The 25,029-nt window shown below is 26.0% G+C and overlaps 4 protein-coding genes across 12 annotated transcripts in view; 1 reads left to right on the top strand and 3 right to left on the bottom strand.

Moving 5' to 3' along the window:
- Positions 1-1,252: 1,252 nt before the first annotated feature.
- LOC123273301 lies at positions 1,253-8,883 on the bottom strand. The gene is made up of 9 exons (XM_044740692.1): positions 8,793-8,883; positions 4,998-5,766; positions 4,308-4,455; positions 4,082-4,222; positions 3,646-3,821; positions 3,352-3,581; positions 3,018-3,271; positions 1,734-1,860; positions 1,253-1,660 (listed from the first exon to the last, which is right to left on the bottom strand). Exons 2-9 carry the CDS (start codon positions 5,523-5,525, stop codon positions 1,273-1,275), a joined length of 1,992 nt encoding a protein of 663 aa, XP_044596627.1. The 5' UTR covers positions 5,526-5,766; positions 8,793-8,883; the 3' UTR covers positions 1,253-1,272.
- Positions 8,884-8,959: 76 nt separating this feature from the next.
- On the top strand, positions 8,960-14,576 carry LOC123273302 (plancitoxin-1). Its single transcript, XM_044740693.1, has 6 exons — positions 8,960-9,196; positions 10,477-10,654; positions 11,540-12,119; positions 13,908-14,010; positions 14,107-14,245; positions 14,363-14,576. The coding sequence occupies exons 1-6, from the start codon at positions 9,093-9,095 to the stop codon at positions 14,519-14,521; spliced, it is 1,263 nt and encodes a 420-aa protein (XP_044596628.1). The 5' UTR covers positions 8,960-9,092; the 3' UTR covers positions 14,522-14,576.
- Positions 14,577-21,054: 6,478 nt separating this feature from the next.
- LOC123273303 lies at positions 21,055-21,873 on the bottom strand. The gene has a single exon (XM_044740694.1). The coding sequence runs from the start codon at positions 21,871-21,873 to the stop codon at positions 21,070-21,072; it is 804 nt and encodes a 267-aa protein (XP_044596629.1). The 3' UTR covers positions 21,055-21,069.
- Positions 21,874-21,912: 39 nt separating this feature from the next.
- LOC123273300 (cGMP-gated cation channel alpha-1) overlaps positions 21,913-25,029 on the bottom strand; it is a 41,694-nt gene continuing 38,577 nt past the window's right edge. For 5 of the 9 annotated variants that reach the window (XM_044740682.1, XM_044740683.1, XM_044740684.1 and 2 more), the window contains 3 exons: positions 23,454-23,621; positions 22,998-23,375; positions 21,913-22,187 (listed from right to left, as the gene is read on the bottom strand). In XM_044740682.1, the coding sequence (XP_044596617.1) occupies positions 21,913-22,187; positions 22,998-23,375; positions 23,454-23,621 (821 nt within the window). The remainder of the gene's footprint in view (positions 22,188-22,997; positions 23,376-23,453; positions 23,622-25,029) is intronic. The other 4 variants (XM_044740688.1, XM_044740690.1, XM_044740686.1 and 1 more) reach the window with 3 other exon arrangements.

Raw genomic sequence — 25,029 nt, 5'->3', positions numbered from 1 at the left:
GATATATAATTTATATTTCATTTATTTATTTATTTATTTATCAAAATTTTAGACCTTGAAGTCTTAGCTCCTTAAGGGCCTTATATATAAATGAATACATAGTAACCCTCGCGGTTTTGAGAATGCCGTAATTTTTCGGCATTTATGCTCATGCCGTACATTTACCGTTATAATTCAGTAATAATGCGGTTAAACTATAGTTGTTTTGGCCAGTTTTTATCCTGTGAAGTTATCCAGTATATATACTGCACTTATGATGTACAGTTACCAAAAATATACTATACAATTACCGCATAAATGCCCAAATTTTACCCAAAAATTCCAAATAATTGCCGTAATAATACAGTAATTTTTGCCGAATATTTTCTGACATAATGGACAATTATTAAAGATTTAGTTTTATTTTTTAGTTCATTTCTATGTTAGAAATGAATAAAATGAAAAATTTCAAATTTTGCTTTTATTCTCCATCGCTACTTTGTAAAACAAATACTATTTTTGAATACAAAATATGTAGAATATTATTTTTAGTTAGGTATTTAGCAGTAATTAATATAAAATAATACATATGTTAAGTAAATATATTCTAATTTTAATTTCAATTTTTAATTTCTCACTTAGAAAATTGCAAATTTTCTAAAAATCGAAAAGTTATATTGTTTCACATATATAATTATATTATTTAATTTTAAATATGCTTATCGTAAGATGGACGGTGTGACTTAATGTATATAGAATAAGCAAAAAATAGTATGGTATAATCCGGGTAGCTCAAATGGTAGAGTAGCCGACATATCCCCAGGAGGTTCTGGGTTCGAATCCCAGTCCGAGCGTTATTTAATTTGACACCGTTTTTAAATATGGTTTTAATACAATCATTTTACCGCCTTATCACCGTAAATATGCCGCATTTTCAGCGTAAATATTCTAAATTTTTAGCGTAAATGTGTCGCATTTTTACGGTAAATGTTCCGTAATTTTTCGATAAAAACTGACCAAAACAACCGAAAAATGCTGAAAAAAATACCGCATTAATACTGTATAATTGCGACATTTTTCGGCATTTACAAAACCGCTAGGGAATAATAAAAGTAGTTAAACAATAATAATAATAAGACAGTAAGAATAAGAAAAGTAATGTATATAAATTATTATTATTATTATTATAAATTATTTCTTATGAATAAAATTATCAAAAAATTTTTTACAAACATATTTATTAAAAATCACATAAAATATAAAAATACTGAATACAAACTAGATTATATTATTTTATGTAAATATGACATTATATTCTATAAAATTTTGATTTAAACAATCTCCCAAGCGCTCGAAGAAATCAATTGTGGCGGTGTCATTAAAAATATTATTCAAATACTCATCACTCATTAAAATAGTAGTATTAAGACTTATGAGTTTTGGAGCAATGAATCCTCCAAATCCTTGTTGGCCTTTGTAAAATAACCCAATACCTCCAATTGGTGCTGGTGGATGAGTAATGACATTTTGTAAATCTATAAAAGGATACAACGTCTGACTACCGTCTATATTCCAACTGGACATTTGGAACTTGACGAATTCTTTTCCTTGTTTGCTTAATTCTAAATTCGGTTTGTTACTGAATGTTGGAATATCAAGATCACCTATTTTTAATTCAGTTCTACATAACATAAAAAATTACAATATTAATCTTTAAAGAATAAAAGAAAAAAAAATTAAATAATAAAATTCACCTATTAGAATTATTTTTGCTGAACCATTCTACTGTTGATGAAGAAACAAATTGTCCTGATTCGTCAACTACTCGCATGCCCGCTACTTGAAATGTCAATCGATTCTTCACAAGTTTAAATTGAACACCTGTAATCATAACAAACATTATTGATATAAATTTATGAAATTTATAAATTTGTTTGACACTTGCAATTTTATTCTAATTAAAAAAATAAAATTTTCCCAAAAAACCAATTATCTTAAAATTTATAATTAAAAAATTATATTAATTAATTTATTAGAATTAATTTGTTTTTTTTTTTAATTAAAATAAAATTTCAAGTGTCAATAACTAGGCCAGTGTCAACAACTGGGTCCTTTACCTTACACAGAAAAAAATAATTTATTTGAATTAAGCGAATAATCTTAAATTAAAAAAATTTTTTTTGGTTTAAGCAAATTTGACTTGATTCAAGAATTTTTCATCTTAATTCCAGACAATGAAATTCTTCAAAATTATTTTCTTAATCCAAGAATTTTTCTCTGGATTCAAGTTAAGGTAGTATCTCCTTGAAAAGAATATTTCAAGAAACTTATGGAATTGTTTTTTATCGAAAGATAAATATATAAATAATTCACCACCAAAATTTCAGATCAATTTGCTGCACCGTTTTTGAGTAATTAATTTTTGAAATTGCATCTTTTACACGTAGAAGTATAGAGAGATGGTAAAGTTAGTATGAAATTTATTTGCATCACAAGTGGTACGGAAAATTTCATATACTGACTTTACCATCTCTCTATACTTCTACATGTAAAAGATGCAATTTCGAAAATTAATTACTCAAAAACGGTGCGATAAATTAATCTGAAATTTCGGTGGTGGATTATTTATATATTTATCTTTCGATAAAAAAAATTCCATAAGTTTCTTGAAATATGCTTTTAGTGGAGGTACTACCTTAAGTTTTTTTTTCAGTATAAGAACTTTATTTATTATATTTTAAAAATATTTAAATTTATTATATTATATATTAAATATATTATATTATTATATTTATTATATTTTTTCAGTCACTGAAAAAAGTTACACTGAATAAAAAATTACATCTTTCTCTAATAATAATTGTCTAAACAAATTTTAATTGTTATCGTCACCTAAATTTTCTCTGATGGTATTGAGACTTCATACCGATAAAATATTATGGTGAACAATTAATAATGAAAAATTAGTCATTCTCCAACAATTTGGATCGGGTAGCTGGCTTATAATAATAACTATTTTTGATATTTTAAAAACTTACCAACGGCAACCATTCCAGCTGGTAAATCTACATCATCTAAATTCAAAGATCTCAAGTTATAAGTGAGTCTAACTAAATCGCCATTAGTATAAGAAGGGAAGAGGTGATTGATTTCGTAATAGTCTAGGTGTCTAGTGACTCTATCATCCCACTCGACAGTAGTGTTGTCAATAGTACCATTCACAAGAACTCCCTGTTGAATTTCAAAATACGTTATTGACAATTTAGTAACCAAACGAATCCCTGTTATAACTCTGTAACAATAATCAGTCAATAAATAAATAAATAATTCATTTTAAATGTATAGAATGTAAAAAATAATTGATCAAATTACCGATTATTATTGAAGTCAGAGTATTGTGCTGTAGTATTAAAATAAGCAGCTTTTCGACTATAATCAGGCTCTTCACAAATGTATCTGTAGAAGTAATAGTGCCACTGCCATTTAGAATGATTCAATCCATAATCGATTTCACAGTCTTCAGTTTCACGACCTTTGTTATAATAGTAAAAATCTCCTCCCAATACTGATACGTAGTTATAGCGTCGTTTGCTATTCACTGGCTGTAAAAATTACAATAAAGTAATTAAATAATTTAATAACCTGATGGTCAATATAATAATTTACCGCCAGACAAGCTCCTAAAGACCATGCTTCATATATTTTATCATAAATATCCCCATCGCAAAATGCAGCTGTTCGTTGATTTGTATAAAGACCGTCTATAATGTATTTTCTATTGCTTAATATATAATCATTGGTAACAAAAGTTGTCAAGAATTGGTAACTTTCATAATTTTCACCTAAAAAATAGATAGATAGATATGAGTTTTATTTGTATCACATTCATGTGTTTTACACAGCTTTGATATTCAAAATATCTTTAAATTTATTTATTAAATTAAATATTAAATATTAATTATTTTTAAGTAAAAATCGACATTATACACTTTTTCCTTACACATTACAATTACAATTCTCCTTATTTTTATTATACAAATATTCACCTAAAAAATAATAAAACTCAATAAAATTAGTAAGTACAGCAAAATAAAATACTGACCTTCTTCAAATTTTTCAGGATCACATCGACGAATTGATCTAGATTCAATTTCCGTGATAATTCGCGCAGCTCTGGCGACCTGATGAACCGTCGTTTGAAATTCCTCTAAAGCGTCTCGCATTTCACACTTGTATGTTGTATCTGATTAAAATAATTTACATACATTATTAAAATATACATAATTTCATGGTCATAATTTGGTTGATAAAAATTATGTTATACATACTAGGACTTGCGGAATGCAATTGAAGATATTTGTAAGCATGGGTCACCATAGAGTATCCTTTCATTACTCCAGTCATCGCAAGATTAAACACTGAGAAGATTTGATCACTTGCTGATTCTCCTTCGTCGCAATCACGAACATGACTGGCCTGCAAAATCAAAAAAATTATTTAATTAAAATAAATAATTGCTGATATTTATAATTATCGGTCAATTTTTTGGATTTTTATAACAACTAAATTATTGTGAAAAATTTTTAATTAAAAAATTTCACATCTAGAAATTTAAAAAATTTACAAGTGTAAATTAAAAAAATTTTTGAAGAAATTATTACAAAAAAATTAAAATTACACGTATGGAAAATTTGAAAAATTATACGTGAAATTTTTTTTTAAGTATTATTTTACTTGTAATTTAATTGTTGAAAAAAAATCAAAAATTTTTAAGTGTTAGCTAATTTTTGTATCATAAATAAATAATTAATAAAATTCTTTATAATCCTAAAGTTAGCTGACTTTTTTAATTTTTTTATTTACTAAATAAGAATTAAAAAATTGCACTTATAGTTTTTCACGTTTTTTACAATTGAAATTTTTTTTTTTACTTTTTTATAATAATTATTTGAATAAAAAAAAAATTCTAAAAATTTTTAGATGTCGGTTATCATAATTTTCATGTTCTTGATACTCACTTTTAATTCCAAATAATTATGTAGTATTTCAAATAAGCCGGGTTTAAAATTCCTAGGTACAGCAAACTCTCGTATCTTAGACAATATTTTCCTGAATTTAGACTCATCAATTGTTGCATTTATATAACTTTCAATTGTCTCGGGTTCATACGTTTCACTGCCGCTAAAATATTTCAAAAATTTGTTTTCAAACCGTTCATTTATTTGATCAACAGTTTCAACAAACTTGTGGACGATTTGCATGTCAATTTTCAACGATAACTCTCTGATGATGCGATCAGCTTCGTCGGTTATCAAATATTCAATCCGTGCAGTGCTTTCGCGAATCTCACCTAATGCATCAATTACATCGTCTTGAAATTTATTGTCTTTGATGAAGGATTCTATTTTAAGAATTGCTTTGATTGCCTTCCATCCAAATTCGACGACTTTTATCAAAGCTTCAGGGTTTATTTCTCCAGAAACCGGTGTAATTGTAATTACCAATAGTGCGCACACAAACACACCAATTTGTCGCTTTAAATTCATTTTTTATTTCAATTTCTTATGAACTATGTCTATTTACACCAAATATTTACGCATTATATACACAATTATCAGCTTTAAATTTATTCAAGCCTTTGACAAACTCTACGACGCTGAAATTCTGTTACAAGTGTCTTGTATCAGCTACATATGTTGATAAATAATGACGTCACCAGAAAAATACTTAAATGGGAATCCCATATGAACATAACAATCATGTTTTAACTCATTTTACTATAGATATCTGAAATATGAACGTGTTTAATCAAAACTCAAGTACAGTATCATACAAAAATATATCTTCAAGATACTTACTCAAATTTTACTTATTTTTTATATTTTATTTATGAAAATTAATTTAGCAGATAATTTATAATTTCAAGAATTTTTTTAACAAATAAATTATGTCAAAGGAAATGTGAAAAAAAATTGACATTTAGAAAATAAAAAATCCAATTTTTTAGAAATAATTTTTCGGAGTAAATTTATTTAATAAAAAAAATTAAAAAATTGTCAAACGACTGCTAACTTTAATGTCATTTTTATTTTATTTTAAATAATACACTGAACCTTACAGCAAAGCCAATAAACGGGTTCTTATTTTTATAATTTTTTCTATTAAAGAATTATTACAAAAAACTAAAAAAAATTTTTTTTCATTTGTTAAAAACTTCAAAAACTATAAGTGTAATTTTTTAAAAATATTTTTTAGTTATCATTTAATAAATTAAGCAAAATAAAAAAAATAAAAAATGTCGGCTAACTTTATTATTATAAATAAGTTACATTATATATGATAATAATACTTACAAGTAATAGTAATAGTAATAAGTCTGTATTTAGTGTAATAAGTAAGTATATAAAATGCTCTGGCTCAGTTTCTATTTCATAAACATATTATATTTTATATTAAAATAAAATTTATGTTAAAATATATCAGAATATAATTAAAAAAAAAAATCTATGAAATTTAATAAGAAATTCCCGGATTTGCTCATAAACATATTATAAAAAAAAATGAAATTCTAAAAAAATTATTCACATCTGGATTTTTTAAAATTCTTCTTATAAAAGACGATTAGTTGTAAAAAACATGAAATATCTTTATATTTATTTTTATTGAAGATATAAAAATTTTTTTATAATTTTATAGCAATTAAATTATTATAAAAAAAAATTTGAATAAAGAAAAATTATTAGTGGAAATTTTTTAAAGCATTTTTTGTATTGTAATTAATTTGTTATAAAAATCAAAAAAATTGACAGCTGTCAGCAAACTTTAGTACCGTCAAAATATTGATCTTTAATTAGTCCAATAATTAATTTATTTTTTATATTAAAAAGAAAAAAACTATCAGATGTTTATAATTAAATTAGCCAGCATTTAAAAATTTTTTTTATTGAAAAAAATATTAAAAAAAAATTTATTTTGTTAAAAATTTGAAAAACTATAAGTGCAATTTTAAAAAAATATTTTTTAGTTCTAATTTAATAAATGAAGCAAACTCAAAAAATCAAAAGTTTATTATTGTAAGATGTTTTTTACACGCTTTATATTAGCTTCACTTGTATGTCAGTTTGTCAGTATGTCAGTAACTCTCCGTGGGTAATCTGCGCGCCTGCGGCCTTCCTTGGTTCTGGTAGCCGTTTCTCAGGCTCGCTCTCCGAAATCGAACTCTGATTCCCCGTATTTATAATATTTATAAATAATTATTTTTTATTAGCTTCACTTGTATGTCAGTATGTCAGTATGTCAGTATGTAACTCTCCGTGGGTAATTTGCGCGCCTGAATATTTTTGATAATCAACAAATAATAGTTTAAAAACTAAAAATCACGCTTTTATAAATAAACCAAACTAAAAGTAAAAATAAATAATAGTTTAAAAACTAAAACACGCTTTTATAGAAAACCAAACTAAAAAATAGAAAATAAATTTAAATTAAGAATAGTGTTAAAAATTCCAATAAAGATAAATTAATAATAGTGTAAATAAAAATGTATTTTATTTTAAAAAGCGTAAGGTGCTTTTTAAGATATTATCAAAATGATAATCACTCTACTCATATCTGTCAATAAAATATTGCACGCCTCATAGCGCGAAGCGCGTGAGGTTGTGCTTATACTCGAGTCGTCAAGGTCAAGCACTTTTGTGATCTTTAAATGTCTCTATCACAATCATATTACACTTATACAATAATATAAGTAGATGTACACCGAGAAAACACTTAAATTAAACCATCTTTTACTTTCTAAAATCATTTCATATAGCTATTTTGAAAAAAAAACGTTTTGAAAAATTTTACGTAGACGTCCGGATGTCACCCCATTTTGATGTACCAACGATTACTCCTGAACAAATTGATATTTCAAGACCGGACTTTTTATTAGTTTTAGAATGCGATGAACTGGGTCCGTATTTCATATCAGTAGCCTAGTTTACTTATTTTGTTTAATTGAATTTTATTAAAATTCATTACGATACAATCGTACAAAGACAAACGAATTTTTCTTATTTGTCACGTGAAAACTATGGCGCCACTTGAGCAAGCTAGATTTTTTAGATTGCGTGCGCATATGACAAAAAAAAGCCGCTGATATTTAAAAAAAAATACTCTGTAAAAAATTACTTAATTATAATTTTTTTTTTTTTTTTTAATCAAATACACAATTTTTTTTTCTTAAAAAATGGATGAGCGTTATGAGGCGTGCATTTTTGGATTTTCCTAACTTTTATAACTATTGACACCATGCACCTCACGCTTTTTTTAAAATAAAATACATTTTTTTTATTTACACTATTATTAATTTATATTTATTGAAATTTTTAACACTATTCTTAATTTAAATTTATTTTTTTTTTTTTAGTTTGGTTTTCTATAAAAAGCGTGTTTTTAGTTTTTTTAAACTATTATTTTTTTCATTTCATTTTATTTTAGCATTATTCATGGAACATACTATTAATAATAAAATTCTAATAATTAAAAAAAAAACAATAAATGTCAACAATGTAAATAACCGAGAATAAAGTTATAAATAATACCATGCGCAAACTGTCATAACTCCAACTATATTTCTTTCATTCTACCAATCTCCATCTGATCAGTTTATTTTCTGCAGATCTAATGCGCAAAGCCAATACAAGCAGTCTGACTCATAAGATAGTTAGCAGTAAATAATAAATAGTTTTAAAATTAAATGCTGATTTAACAATTTAAAAGTTATCAGCCACGTGACTAGACATATATTATACATTTATATTATTTATTACAAGACTTAAAAGCCATGAATCTTTTGTCTCATATTTACTTATAAAACGTGCTTTGTACTTTTCTCAGAGAATTCAAGATCACACATAACATACCTACCACAAGTAGAATATAATAAGAAAAGAAAAGAGCAAGAGTGGGAATGTGGAAGTGGAAACATAACATAAAACATCAGCTCCGTCAGCTGACTAGTTGACACTACCAAAAGCGCCAGCAGTTGGTGGAAAAAAAGTCTTGACATTTAACTCGGATTCGATGATTTGTAGATTTTTGAATCCATTTATCAGCGCGCGCACTTGACAATGTATTTAGCTTACATTTTGTTAATAATTTACACAACTGGTGTTGTTAATAGTGGTCAAAATAAATTACAATGCAAGGACGAAGCTGGCAATGATGTCGACTGGTAATTATTCATTTATAATTTCTTTTATAATACTAAAGTAAGCCGAGGTTTTTAATTTTTTGATTATTTTTCATTTACTAATATAAATTAGAACTAAAAAACATTTTTTTAAAATTGCACCTACAGTTTTTCAAGTTTTTTACAAATTAAAATTTTTTTTTATTTTTTTGTTATGATTTTTTAAATAAAAAAAAAATTATAAAAATTTTTTTACTATTTTTTAATAAATAAATTTGCTCCAAAAAACTATTTCTAAAAAATTGCATTTTTTATTTTTTTAACTTTCTAAATGTCAACTTTTTTTTTCTCATTTTCTTTGACATAATTTATTTGTTAAAAAAATTATAAAATATCTGCTAAATTAATTTTCATTTTATTTTTTTTTTTCATACTGAAGTTAGCTGAAGTTTTTAATTTTTTGATTATTTTTCATTTACTAATTTAAATTAGAACTAAAAATATTTTTTAAAAATTGCACCTACAGTTTTTCAAGTTTTTACAAATGAAAATTTTTTGTAATGATTTTTAAATAAAAAAAAATTATAAAAATTTTTACTATTTTTAATAAATAAATTTGCTCCATATAACTATTTCTAAAAAATTGCATTTTTTATTTTTTTAACTTTCTAAATGTCAACTTTTTTTTTCTCATTTTATTTGACATAATTTATTTGTTAAAAAAATTATAAAATATCTGCTAAATTAATTTTTATTTTATTTTTTTTTTTCATACTGAAGTTAGCTGAAGTTTTTAATTTTTTGATTATTTTTCATTTACTAATATAAATTAGAACTAAAAAACATTTTTTAAAAATTGCACCTACAGTTTTTCAAGTTTTTTACAAATGAAAATTTTTTTGTAATGATTTTTTAAATAAAAAAAAAATTATAAAAATTTTTTTACTATTTTTTAATAAATAAATTTGCTCCAAAAAACTATTTCTAAAAAATTGCATTTTTTATTTTTTTAACTTTCTAAATGTCAACTTTTTTTTTCTCATTTTATTTGACATAATTTAATTGTTAAAAAAATTATAAAATATCTGCTAAATTAATTTTCATTTTATTTTTTTTTTCATACCGAAGTTAGCTGACGTTTTTAATTTTTTTTATATATTAAATTAGAATTAAAAGTTATATTTAAAGAATTGCACTTAAAGTTTTTCAAGTATTTTACAAATGAAATTTTATTTTTATTTTTTTGTGATAATTTTTTCAATAAAAAAAAATTTTAGATGACAGCTTACTTAATTTTTTTTTTATTTTTTCTCTTTTGACAGGTATGTTTTGTATAAAGTACCAAAAACTTCTGAAAGTAGTGATCCAATTATCCGAAAAGGTCTAGCGTATCTTTACATAACTAGTGACACAGTTGCTAATGGATGGCAATTATCGAAAAAAGAAATCGGATCCAAGGATTCGGTGCCAGGAAAAACTTTATCTTTATTGTACAAAGATGTGAGAATAACAATAGGTTTAAAATATTCTTCTTTTGAAGATAAATTTTAAAGAATTTTTTATCTTACAATTTTAAAGTTCTTAAAAACGTCAAAAATTTTATCTAAAAAAATAAATTTTTATCAATTAGAATTTTCTCAACGTTTTATAAATATTAATTTTATAATTTTATTTTTATTTAAATTACACAAACAACATACGCAGTATCAAAAAATAAAAAATTGCATTTTAAAAATGCTTGAATTTGAATGAAAAGAATTTAAAATATCAATTTTATTTTTAAAAATTACATTTTTTCAATTCGTTTTTTTAATAATTTTAAAATTCAGGACAATATTAATTAATTCTATTAAAATCTATCAGTAAAATCTGGGTATGAGTTGAATAATTAATCCGCTTCGAATATTAAAACTGATATTTTTATTATTAAATTCCCCGAATTTTAAACTGTAATACAATTATTACTTTTTAATAAATATAAAAAAATTCTGTACAACCTAGATAAAAATTACAGTTTAATTAAATTATCAAAGCAATAGTCTAATTATAAATTATTTAAATGATCCAAATCAAAATATTATACCTCTGTAAGATATTAAATTCTTTTTTAAAGTGATAATAAATTTTGAACTAATTGTTTTTTTCGTATAAATAGAAGATTATTTATAATGGAGTTAGACAATTTGGTAAATAGATTGTCGATAAGCAAAAAGTTGTTATAATTTAAAATTATCAAATATTAATTACTGATATGTGTCCTAAATAAATTTTAGTAAATTTATAGCAGCAATTATAGAAAATTATTGGCTTTAGTTACAAGTTCTGACAAAAAATCAATACTGGCTAGAATATTAATAAAACGAATTTTATAATTTATTTGTTTAGGATTTGGCGCCAGATATATTATGGATTTTATACAATGATCAAGCACCAAATAAAAATCAAAGTACCGTTAGATACGGACATACCAAAGGTGTGTTGATGACTGATAACACTCGCGGCTTTTGGCTGATTCACAGTGTACCAAGTTATCCACCTGTGCCTAAAACTGGAACGGAAAATAAATCCCGAAAATTGAAACAATCGGAACAGAGAGAAGCTGGAGATACTAATGATGATCATAATAATAATAATGATGATGGTAATATGAATATGGATGTTGATAATGATGTGCCCGATGGCGAGTATGCGTATCCAAAGTCTGGACAATTATATGGGCAGAGTTTCCTGTGTATATCGATGGGCTCCAACCAGATGAACGCTGTTGGTCTACAGTTAATGTACAATCAGATAATGACATACCGGTACAATTTACCAGAAATAATGGTTAACGAATACCCGAGCCTTGTTAATGCATCCAAACATGTGAGGCCGAAAAAAGCCCCTTACTTTCATAAAGAAGAAATAGTTTCTTCTGGAAGACAAGAATTTATTTCGTTTGCTAAATCTGACAAGTGGCAGAAAGGTAGTTCATGAATTTTATTAACAACTTACTTAGTATTAATTAGAAATAATTATTTAAATACATATTCATAACTCTTGAGGGTTTGAATATTAAGATGCGATTTATTTTATAAATTATTCATACGTCTATTTTATTCTAAATTACTCCAAGAATAATTTGATAGTTTATAAACTTTATTTAATTATTTTAAACTAGCAATCTTGCAGTCACTATGTGAAGTATAAATAAATCAAATTTTGCTTTATTAAATAATGACTTTAGTTAAATTACACTGTAGTTTTTTAATTATTGACGTTTTTAAAGATATAAGCTCATCCCAACGTTACACTCATCAAGAGCTTTCATTTGAGTACCCACATGCATTTTCATATATTTTTCATATATACATATATGTAATATATATAAATATATGAAAAAATGATGTGGGTACTCAAATGAAAGATCTCGATGAGTATAACATCGGGATGAGCTTATATCTTTAAATATATCAATAGTTCAGAAAATACAAGGTTGTTTCTTAATTATATTAAATTGCACTGCAATTTCTTAAATATTTTCGTTTTTAAAGATATAAGCTCATCCCGATGTTACACTCATCAAGAGCTTTCATTTAAGTACCCACATGCATTTTGATATATTTTTCATATATACATATATATAAAATATATAAAATATATGAAAAATTGATGTGGGTACTTAAATGAAAGGTTTTGAGGAGTGTAATATCGGGATGAGTTTATATCTTTAAAAATATCAATAGTTCACAAGATACAAGGTAGTTTCTCAATTATGTTAAATTGCACTGTACTTTCTTAATTATTGATATTTTTAAAGATATAAGCTCATCTCGATATTACACTCATCAAGAGCTTTTATTTGAGTACCCACATGCATTTTTGATATATTTTTCATATATACATGTATATAAATATATAAAATATATGAAAAATTGATGTGGGTACTCAAATGAAAGGTCTCGATGAGTGTAACATCGGGATGAGCTTATATCTTTAAAAATGTCAATAGTTCTCAAGATACAAGGTCATTTTTTAATTATGTATCTAGAGATGTTATTAATTAGTATTTACAAAAAAATATTTTAAGTAAATTTTGAGATAAAAAATTCATTTTTAATTTTAAATTATTCCAAGATTAATTTGATAGTTCATTTAATTATTTGAAATTACAATTTGACTTTATGAAAATTGTTTTTTTAAATCAATTTTTATACATTATATAAATTAAAAAAAAAGTTATTTGAAATTGTTGTTAGTTAGTATTTACAAAAAAATTTTCAAGTAAATTTTAAGATAAAAAATTCACTATTTTTAAATATTATTTCAAAAATCAGTTTTTTAATTAATTTTTCAATAATTATAATCGATGATTTTTTAAAAGAAGAGTCACTGTTTAAAAATATAAGTTTTAACAGTGAAAAAAATTGATAATAATTAAAAAAAAAAAAATCTACGAAGTCTTTTAAATGAACTTTAATGGGAAGATAAAAACTGCATGATTCACGAATTTAAATACTTTGTCCTAAAAATTTTAAAAGTAATAAAAAAAAATTGATAACTTTCAAGACTATGAATGTCAAAAAGTAATTAATTTATAATATTATTAATGGACATAGAATAGTAAGTAACAAAATTTATTATTCACTAAAATGAGCGTAAACTTGAATATTAAACTTAACTTGTTGAATATTCAGACACTAAAATAGAATTTCTGATCTATGACAAATAATCCCATAAAAAGTAATGACTAACATTAAAACAATTCTTTTAGAGTTATACGACGACTTGATAGCACCAGAGTTAAAATCGGATTTATTAGCAGAGACATGGCTGAATGGACGCGGAAAACTACCTTCTGAATGCAGTGGATCCAAGTAATAATAACAATTATTATTATCGGGATTGTTATTGAAATGTCATGGCTTTGTTACAGTAATTAATCCTGGACAATATTTACTTTTTCACTCCAGGGTACAGAACGTCCGTTCGATAGTATTAAATGCAGCGAATGTAGACTTTAAAAGCTCACGGGATCATTCCAAATGGGCTGTAACGCAGACCAACAAAAAGAATCGTAATTGGGTTTGCATTGGTGACATCAATAGAGCGGTAAATTATTGTTGGATGGTTGCTAATTGCTATTAATATACACAAGTTGAAAAAATATTGATTAAAAAAAAAAAAAATAATTAAATTGTTACTACGGATCAATTATCCTTGTTACAGAACACTCAATTCAATCGAGGCGGTGGTGCGGTTTGTGTTAATTTGCCGCAGCTGTGGACTAATTATCGCGGCAGTGTTAACGAGGTAGAGCCGTGCCCGAAAAAGAAAAAAGGATTTTTTGGTAGAATTAGAGACTCTATTTTTTCTTGGTTCGGTTGAAAATCAAATTAATTAAATAAGCGTAGGAGTACATACAAATAGTGATTATTAACTATCAGTTATATATTATCAATTATCAATCATTAATAATTTTTTTTCTTCTTTCAAATTAAAAAAAATTTTTTTTAATTTCTTAAACCTATCTTCTCTTTAAAGATGCTATTTATTATATATAATCATTACTAAACATTCTACACATGAAAATGTAATATATCGTGTTACAGATGTTATAAGGGCGTATAATAAAAATTCTATTTTTTTTTCCAAGTCCAAAAAAAATTTTTAGTTTGGAGAAATTTTTTTTTTTTCCATTTCTGCACGTTTTATTAAAAAATAAGTTGATTCCCGAAAAAAAATTTTTTTCATACACCCTTATGGTTCCTGGGAACCTCGGATGCCTTAAAGGCGTATAAAAAAAAATTTTTCTTAGGAACCGAAGTATTTTTTCATAAAATGTGGAGAAATGCAAAAAAAATTTTTTTCCATACTAGAAATTTTTTTTGGACTGAAAAAAAAAATAGAATTTTTATTATATGCCCTTATGACATCTCGGCTGCCCAATTTTAAAACACAGTAACTGTAAAATTTTTATACCTGATTTTTTTCAGTATTGTTGCATTTCTTATAACGCTTAGATCTTAATTTCAAGTAATTTTTTTTAAATCTTAAAATTGTCAGTTACTGTGTTTTAAAATTGGGCAGCCGATCTGAGGTAAGTCCCGGGAGCCAAAAAGGCGTATAAAAATTTTTTTTATCTCGATTTTTGAAGGTGAAAGGGTTCAACTGAAAAATTAATGATTAATTATAAACGTGTTACTGAAAAAAAAAAATATTAACCAGATTAATAATAACTACGATAGTATTTTTAGAAAATACAATTGATAAATATCATTTTTACACTGAGAAAAAAAAATACTTTTATTAAGAAAATTTTCTTGATACAAGAATTTATGTTCTTGAAAATTTTCAAGAAAATATATTCTTAGCTCAAGAAATTGTTAAATTGATTGAAATAATTTTTACTTAATTTAAATAAAGCTATTCTGTTGTTTATCTATTATCCAAAGATAAATATTGATGTTCTTCTCTTCAGAAATTAATAATTAATAATAATAGAATATTTGATCGTCAGCGAGTTTTTTGAACCAAGAAATTGTTAATTGAGTAAAAGTATTTTTTTTTCTCAGTGTAGATGAATATTAATTTTTATGGCATTTGGAACGCGATATTGTTGTAAGTTGCCGAGGGTATTTCTTCACAAATAAATAAATAAATAAATTGTTGCAATATTTTATTTTATTTATATTCAAATTCTTATATAAGGTATAAGAAATACTATTTTAATAATAACTAATAACATAATAATAATAGTGATAATAATAATCATAATAACATTAATAATAATTGTTTTCATTATTATTATTATTACCAGTGTGACAATAATATAGTACAAATACAGTATGATTGAAATTTTATATTTATTGAGATCAAAATTGGTAGGGAAGAAAAAACTGGAACGCAATTTATAATATTTAACCGATTCACTTTTTTTTTTTGTTTTTTTATCATTTTCTGTTATGTTATTTTTGTTTCTCTTTATACTTCATATGTTGACATCAACCAATTTTATCGAGTAGCGTTTGTCATATGTATTTTGTAGTAGTATTAGTATTAGTATAGTAGGAAGACTGCAACACCGTTGTTTGGCATTTATGTCTATTGCATTTTAGCTGTCGCAAGTACTAGCACTATTACCAGTACGAACCGTCAAATAATAATCTGTACGGATGGGCACTTGACGGTTTATGACATAATCAATATACGCTTTATGATATTACAGGTGAGTCCAAAATAATTATTATGATTATAATAATAATTATGATCAATAATTATAAATATCTTGTGACGCGAGACATTTTCTCCTTACATATATATATATATATATAAAGATTGATTATCATTTTTAAATTACAGATCTATCCTATTTAGCATCGAATATTTACATCCAAATTTTTATTCCACTTAATTGTTAAATTTTAAAATTATTTTTTTTTTAGCTTTTCTCTCTTTTTTTTAAATATTTTTTATAAACACGAGGAGTTGTGACGCAACATTAATAAAATTAGTAATAAAATCAATAAATAAACATATCTACATATTTATACGCAAATATATAGATATATATTATTTAATGAGTGAATGATGAAAATTGTTAACCATTAATATTTTTGTTTTATTTTTTTATTTTATAGATGAGTTTGTTTGTTTGCTGCGGTGCCGCATAAATTCGTTTCGCTTGATTCGTGAAATTATTTAATTTGTAAATAAATAAATAAATATATATTTATTTATTCACCATATTAATGGGTTTATTCGATCAATTGATACATCTAAACATTTAAATCACTTTGACTAGCTTCGAGTATTAATTCCATGTATTCGTTATTTTATTATTTATTTTTGTTTTCTTTTCCGTCAACTTTGATAATTTCTTTCTACTCCGTTTTAAAAGCATTCATATATGTAGATATAGACAGACAGACTCACTCACATATCCCATTGATACAATTTCACATTGATAAAATCCGATTGTTTTCTATCTAGATTATGAACAATTTAACTGATGAGTTTGAATTGTTTGTTGAACAAAACGCTTCTGTTAATGTGTACGTGATTCATTGAACAAAATCTTACGCTCCCAACTGTAATTAATTTATTTTTTATTTGACATTTTTATCGTGTTTTGTAACTGCCGTGTTTTTCGGATATTTTTAACACTAATATTTCAATTCATTTCTTTGCTCTCTTTCTTTCTTTATATCGCGTTCCAGATGCCATAAGGGCGTATAAAAAAATTCTTCTAAGTCCAAAAAAAATTTTTAGTATGAAGAAAAATTTTTTTTTGCATTTCTGCACATTTCATAAAAGAATACGTCGGTTCCTAAAAAAAAATTTTTTTCACGGAAAAAACAAGATGACACTGGATATCATCTCAGATTAGTAGCTAGTATAATCCAGATTTCAATGAGTATAATCCAGATTATAATGAGTATAATCTAGATATCACGCAGTATAATCGGGATTTTTATAGCTACTATCTTAAATTTTTTTTCACTACAGATATCACTGAGTATAATCTGGGATGTATGACCAAGGTCTTACTTTTTGTATTTGAGTATTATGGTTTATTTTTATTAATTACTTAAAAATTAATATAAACTATTATTATGATTATTGCGGCGATTTATTATTTAATTATCTTATTTATTTATGTTACCAAATTTTTGATTAAATTAGAAAATTAGAGTGTGAGAAATTATTTTGAAGCCGAGTGAGTTTAACGAGTAAAAGAAAATAAATTTAAAAGAATTAAAAGAATGGGAAATTATTCTAAGTCCCAAGCCGATTTAGTATGGAGAAAATAATTTTTGTAAGAAATTATTTTAAAGAATAAAAACTTAGATTTTGACTGCACGGAAGGGATAGATAATGAAAGAAAGGCAATTAAAATAAATAGTAAATGATTTTGTTAGAAATTGTCTTCAAGAATAAAAACCTAGACTATATTAACTAAATGACTATATAAGAAAAAAAATAAAAAATTATTTATTTCTGGAATCAACTTATTTTTGTATGAAACGTGCAGAAATGCAAAAAAAATTTTTTCTTCATACTAAAAATTTTTTTTGGACAAAAAAAAATATGATTTTTATTATACACCCTTATGGCATCTGTAACGCGATATTTTATTATTAAATCTAGATTTATCTGCAATAATATTGATTTATTATTACGATTATTTTTTTATTTATTAAAACTAGTGTAATATAAATTATAAATTTATTATTATACAATTCAAGTCTCATCATCCCTTATAAATATAATAAATAAATCATATGGGTAGTTTTCTATGATACACGTACATTAAATTAGTGCTTTAGTTCGTACATTAGATAAATTACGAGTGTGAAACGTGCTTACAATAAATTTTAAATTAATTTCTTCACTGATTTAATTTTACGATGCTGAACTATCAATGTACAAACAGAGCTCTTGGCATCGTACAAGACTCTTATAAAAAACATAAATAACGTGGCAGTAGAATAATATTTACTTTTAATTATAAATTTTATTTTTTTATTATTTTTATCTGCAAATCGATAAAATATTGTCGCCGTGAACCGACACGTTCAGGAATTAATTTACGTTACTATTATTATTATTAATTTAATTTAATTTTTTTTCTTCACAATTACGTTCACCATATTTTTATTTTTTTTTTTTTGTTCTAATTATGTATTTTTATTTGTTAATGACGTCGTTGTATTGTGAAAGGCAGTCGACACATGATTGAATCACATAATAAAAAACCCTTGCCAATTGTTGGGGGCGTGAGAAATTTCATTGACGAGTGAGTCATTCACTCAATTATTTTCATCAGTGCTAATTAATTTATAAATTTTATTGCAAAGATAGCTATTATTGTTATGAATTCCGTAATTGATGAGTACAGGTGCACTCAGACCAATTAAGTAAAATATTATCAATCGGCATCATAAATCATAATTTTCATCATCATTATAATATAAATTTATGTATTGACAAGACTACCGTAATTATCATTATTATTTATTCAGTATCATCATTTTACGGTAATAGCTACGACAATTAATAATAATAATAATAATTACTAGTATTTATAATGATCAAGGTCAAAGCGGTAATGTAGTTTGCTTATACCGACAATACAGTGCACCTAATATCATCAGCATACATAATATTCACTCGTCAATTAACACACAAATGGAGATTAATGACACTGTTAGAATTAAGAAATGGATAAATTCATCAAGGGCAACCTTTTTTTTCTCAAATTATTTCCTTTCTTCTTTTTTATTTTATTTCTTCATCAGATAAATGCTGCTATTAAAGTTTTCTTCTCTGGCTGATGGCTACGGCAATCAATCGATTATCCTGTCACAGTCCTTGTACTCATTCTTAAAGGGGGTAGACATTATAGTTTGTTATTTGCGAATTCAGGCATTTCTTGGTCCCGAACACGAGCCGGTAATCGTGTTTAAATAATTAATAGTGCAATTCACACTTTCCTGCTTACCCTCGTTATTTATTTTTTTTTCTCTCAATTATCAATTTTTTTTCTTTCTAATCCTTACAATAATAATTATTATTATTTTTTATTCTCAAGCGTCCATTAAATTATCACTTATATTCATTTCTAATCTAAATTATTATTCGTGCAAAACGAAGACAATTTTATTTTGGCAGTATTTCTATTTACAGTGCATAAAAATTAATTGAAGTCTACCGTAAAATATTATTATAAATAAATTAACCCCGGAAAAAATAGACATGGAACAAATATTAAAGTTATGAAAAATTTATATTATTTCATTAAAATTATTATAAAATAATAATAATAATAATGAATAATTAGAGAAAAAATTGTTGTATTAGACTGGATAGCCAATAAACTGAAAATTTTCAATGACTTACGTCAGAAAAAAATCTATAAAAATAATAATAATAATAATCATTAATAAAGAGCATAAACAAAGATGGTAACAAAGATGGACGGTGTCTCGGATAGCTTAATTGGTAGAGCATTTAGCGCGTAACCAAAAGATCCAGGTTCGAGCCCTGGTCTGGGCTGTCCGAATTATTTTTTCACTTACCGAAAAAAGTTACACTGAGTAAAAAAAAAAAAAAAATTATATCTTTACATATTCTCAAATAAAAATTATCGAAATAAAATTTTAATTGTTGTATTTTTACCTATAGATTTTCTCTGATGGTATGAGACCTCATACTGATAAAATATTGAAGGAATAATAATGAAAAATGAGTCAAAATGAGTCATATATTAAGCACAATAATAATAATAATAATTAAATAAAAATCAGGATGTTGTAGACCAAAATATTATTATGTTTTTTTATTTCATTTATTTTAACATGCAGTAATGTTTTGTAAATTAAGGACTATGTGTTTTTGTATTGTAAAATTTTAAGGTATTTATTGAAAAAAAATTTTTTGACTTTTGTATTATGTATAAATTGACTTAAAAAATTGTTAATATTTATTTGCTTGTAAACACATAGGTGCCTGATGATGTCAGAATAAAACTGGCGAAACGTCAAGCATGTTAAAATAAATGAAATAAAAAAACATAACAACATTTTGGTCTACAATATCCTGATTTTTATTTAATTATAGAAGAATTTAGACCTGATTAGAACAATAATAATAATAATAATATTTTTTGTAACAAAAAATGGATCGATCATTCTGGAGGAGCTTATTTTTCAGAAAAATTGTGGGTGTAATAAAATTATTTTCATACCTTTAATATTTTATCCAGGTCTATTTTTTCCGGTTTATTTTTTCCGATAATATTTACCAAATAAATGGTCTATCGCAGTAAAAAATGCGATAATTGTATTATGATAAAACAATAATAATACCTACTATTATCATCGTTATTATGATTATTAAAATGAATATAAATATAAAATATTAAATAAAAATATTTACAAAAAAAGCACTAGCATACTACTAAAATATCTACTACTATGCTGGGCATTAAATCCCGGATTGTTCGACTCATTTATAGCTCCATTAGCGTCGTTATTATCAACCGCTTGCACGTGTTCAACAATTGGCGATAGTCTATCAACGGGTTCGAATTCGCGATTATTAATCGGCGCACTTGAATCATCATTAGTGTCATCAGAGTCGCCGTCGAAAGACTTATCATTAACGTGGATTTTAACAACCGCGTCAACGGGATAGGCACCACCGGCTTCACTGGATGACGAGGGCTGAGTTCCTGATCCATTTTGCCCAGGACTCTCAGTGGTTTCAGTAGTACTGGGTTCTTCGCACTTGGAACACAGGACAATCCCTTCTTCCTCAGTAGTGCGATCATCTGCATCATCTTCATAGCCGAAGCAGATTAAATCCGGCTGCTCGTCGTGAGTCATAATATCACAGTGTATGCAGCGATCGTCGGTGGAAATCTGCTGGGCGGCGTAGCACTCTTGGCACCTCAGAGCACGTTCCTCCTCTAGATACCTCCCGGTTTTATTGACCGACTTACGTGGACGGTAGGAGCAGTCCCGTGACTCCATATCGCACTGCATGCAGAGGAGTAAATTAGATTTGCTTCCAGGATGGGAATTGTAACCATTACAAGTTCCCAATTGACGATGCGGATCATTTTCATTGTCGCTCTCGCTGTCGAATAAACGCTGACTGGGACTGCCTATTGATAACCCACAGGGTGTCGTCGGAGCGGTCATTGTACCTTCCATGTATCGCCTGATGTGCTCCATTTTAGTATCGCCGCGTTCTTTACGCGGCCAGATTTCTCGTTAAATGATGCTCTCGCGATTACGCTCCGTGTCCTCGATACTCGAGGTCGAACTTGCTCCGCATATCTGCATCTCTATTTCCGCTAATCTGTGCTCCACTGCCCACTGTTGTTGATTTAACTTGTCGCTCATCGCTGCGTTCTCCGTTTCTAGGCATATCAAACGCTCTCTCAGCCGTTTTATCTCAGCAAGTAACGCCTCGTGACTGCTAACACCCAGCAGCGGTGTCGTTGCACCCTCAGACATTAATTGTGTCATACTATTGCAAGTCATACCTATTTTTTTAAAAATATACAAATATATATTCAGAGAATGCTTGGGAACTTTTACAATTGATTCTAAATTTTTTGATGATTCATTCATATCAAATTTTTTTACAAGTGTCGTACTTGGAACTTTTTAAAAAGTTTCAGATATTATTATTCGGTTCAATTCTTTTTTTATCGAGTTTAGACTTTTTATCACTAAAACTATATTAAAATTCTTATTTCTTTATTATTGTAGAGTTCAAATTGGCAATCCGACGCTAAACGAAAATTGTTTGCATAATAAAATAAGATTGACATCTGGAGTTAATTTTTTATCATACTAAAGTTAGCCGACGTTTTTAATTTTTTGATTTTTTTTTAATAATTAAATTAAAACAAAAAAATATTTTTAAAAAATTGCACTTACAGTTTTTCAAGTTTTTAACAAATGACAATTTTTTTTTCTTTTTTTTTTTTTTGTAGTCATTTTTTCAATAAAAAAATTCTTTTTTAATTTTTAAATGTCGGCTAACTTAATTTTCATAACTTTTTACAATAAAATAGAATGTATAGCGCGAAATTTTTAAAATGAAATTATTTTATTGTGGCTTATTTGTTGAGAGGCACTATTAGCCTTAAATTTTGAAAAAATCTTTTTTTTTGCATTTTTCTGTGTAGCAGTGTATACTTTTGGAGTAACCAACTTTAGTCATTACTACCCCGCGACTGACTCAATAAAATATTAATGAATCATAAGTAAAACATGAATAGCGAGAGGGAAAAAAGGGTGTATTTAAATTGTATTTTTATTTTTTGGTAAACTGCTGACGCACTCACCAGAATGGGTCGATTGCCGGCCTATCGACGGCTGCGTCGTCGTTGAGTGTGGAACTCGTGCAGTTTGGTCTTCACTACTGCGAGCACTACTAGTAGCACTCATTGGACTATCAGCAGCAGCCCGTGTTCTATCCGCCGCAGCGGCTGTTCCAATAGTATTTGTATCAACAGCTGTATCAACTCCAGCACGTAGGCCATGAAGAGATGAAGCGGTGATAGGACTCGGACTCGGTGAAAATAGCGACCGTGGAGTACGTAACTCATTGGGTGCTAACCACATCTCTTCGAGGGTAATCTGTCCCTCGGACTCGACTAACCCCGGAGTACTTTGGCTTCTTCCCATCGCCGCTGCACAGTAATTCAAAAAAGAGTTATCTGCTAATAAAAGTGTGATTAATTTATGATGCAGAGTAAATGTTTACTGAAGGTTAAAGTTAAATTTATTTAATACAATACCTTTTTCAAGTGGCGCTCGCTTGTATTTTTCAAGCCTTTTTACCGCAATAGCCTCAAGCCGCACCCTCGCTGCTGGATACTCCTTCAACACGTCCCACATGTCTTTCTTGTTCAGTACAAAGAGGTCGGAATAACCGACAGACCTTACACTGGCTGTTCGTCGATTACCTGCGATAATGTAGCCATTTATCGGTTATCGGGGGATGTTCATCAAGCTTATAACATATCACGAGCATTCTAATATTTATAAAAATAATATTAATAATAAGAATTTTAATAATAAATAATAAATTTAGTTTTTGCCTCTTTTTTATATTTTATACGCTCATCATCAAAATTTAAATTACTTTTTTTTAATTAAAAAAAAATTTTTTTAAATGTTTTAATACGTAAAGATAAATAATATAAATTTTTAATGGCATTTAAGATAATTATTTTATTTTATTTAACAAATAAATTTTTTCTGAAAAATTGCATTTAAAATTTCTACATGTCAATTTTTTTTACTATAATTTATTCGTAAAAAAAATTATTAAATATCTGCTAAATTAATTCTCATAAATTTTTATGCTGGAATTTACATAAAATTTTGCTGTAATATATTTTATTTAACAAATAAACCTTTTCTGAAAAATTACTTTTAAAAAATTGCATTTAAAATTTTTTAAAATCTCTACTTGTCAATTTTTTTCTGATTTTTTTTTACTATAATTTATTTGTAAAAAAAATTCTTAAAATTATCAAATATCTGCTAAATTAATTCTCATAAATTTTTATGTTGAAATTTACATAAAATTTTGCTGTGATGTGTCTTATTTTATAAAATTATGCCGGAAAAAAATATTAGCTCAAAAGTTTTTGTGTATATAGATATGAACTTTAAAAAATGAGGGAATTGTTCTATTAGTTTAAAAATTGTAAATGTTTAAAAATTTTTTCATTTTTATAAAAATCGAAATTTTGCGAGATTTTTTAAAATAACTTAAAAATTATAATTTTTAACTAAATTCTTTAAATTTTATATTAAAATTAATGTACTTTCATCAATTTACGTTATGTTAATTTTTTGACTGTATTTAAAAGCAGTGAAAATATAAAAAATAATTACTTTTTTTTATCTCTAAATAACTCATTAAATAAATTCCAATTCTCACTGAATGTATAATTTTTAATTTTATAAATTTTAAGAGCAGTCTAAAGTTAGTTTCAAAAATTGAAACTCTAAAAAAATTGAAAAATCTACCCGATATTTTTTATTTTTACTCATAATTTTATTAACGAATAGATAAATTTATTCTTAATCCATAAAACGTCTTTGTCAACAATAACTCTTTTCAAATACCAAAGATGTGATTTTATTCCCAATAATAAGCATTTAATATATTCAAAAGTCTTTAAATATATATGAAAACTTTATCCCAAGTACACTAGCGGACTACTAAGTAGGACTTATGTTTACGTACTCTACTTGCAAGTACGGTACCTTTGCTCCGTAGAATAAGCGGAGCCAAAACGACGTAATGTAATGTCTAATGTGCTAGGTGCATTAACCCGACAGTAAGCGGCGGATAGTTCA

This window comes from Cotesia glomerata, linkage group LG10 (genome assembly GCF_020080835.1).
Source record: "Cotesia glomerata isolate CgM1 linkage group LG10, MPM_Cglom_v2.3, whole genome shotgun sequence".
Classification (NCBI taxonomy): Eukaryota; Metazoa; Arthropoda; class Insecta; order Hymenoptera; family Braconidae; genus Cotesia; species Cotesia glomerata.
The sequence above is the reverse complement of the archived record's forward strand: the minus strand, read 5'-3'. Positions and strand labels throughout refer to the sequence as shown.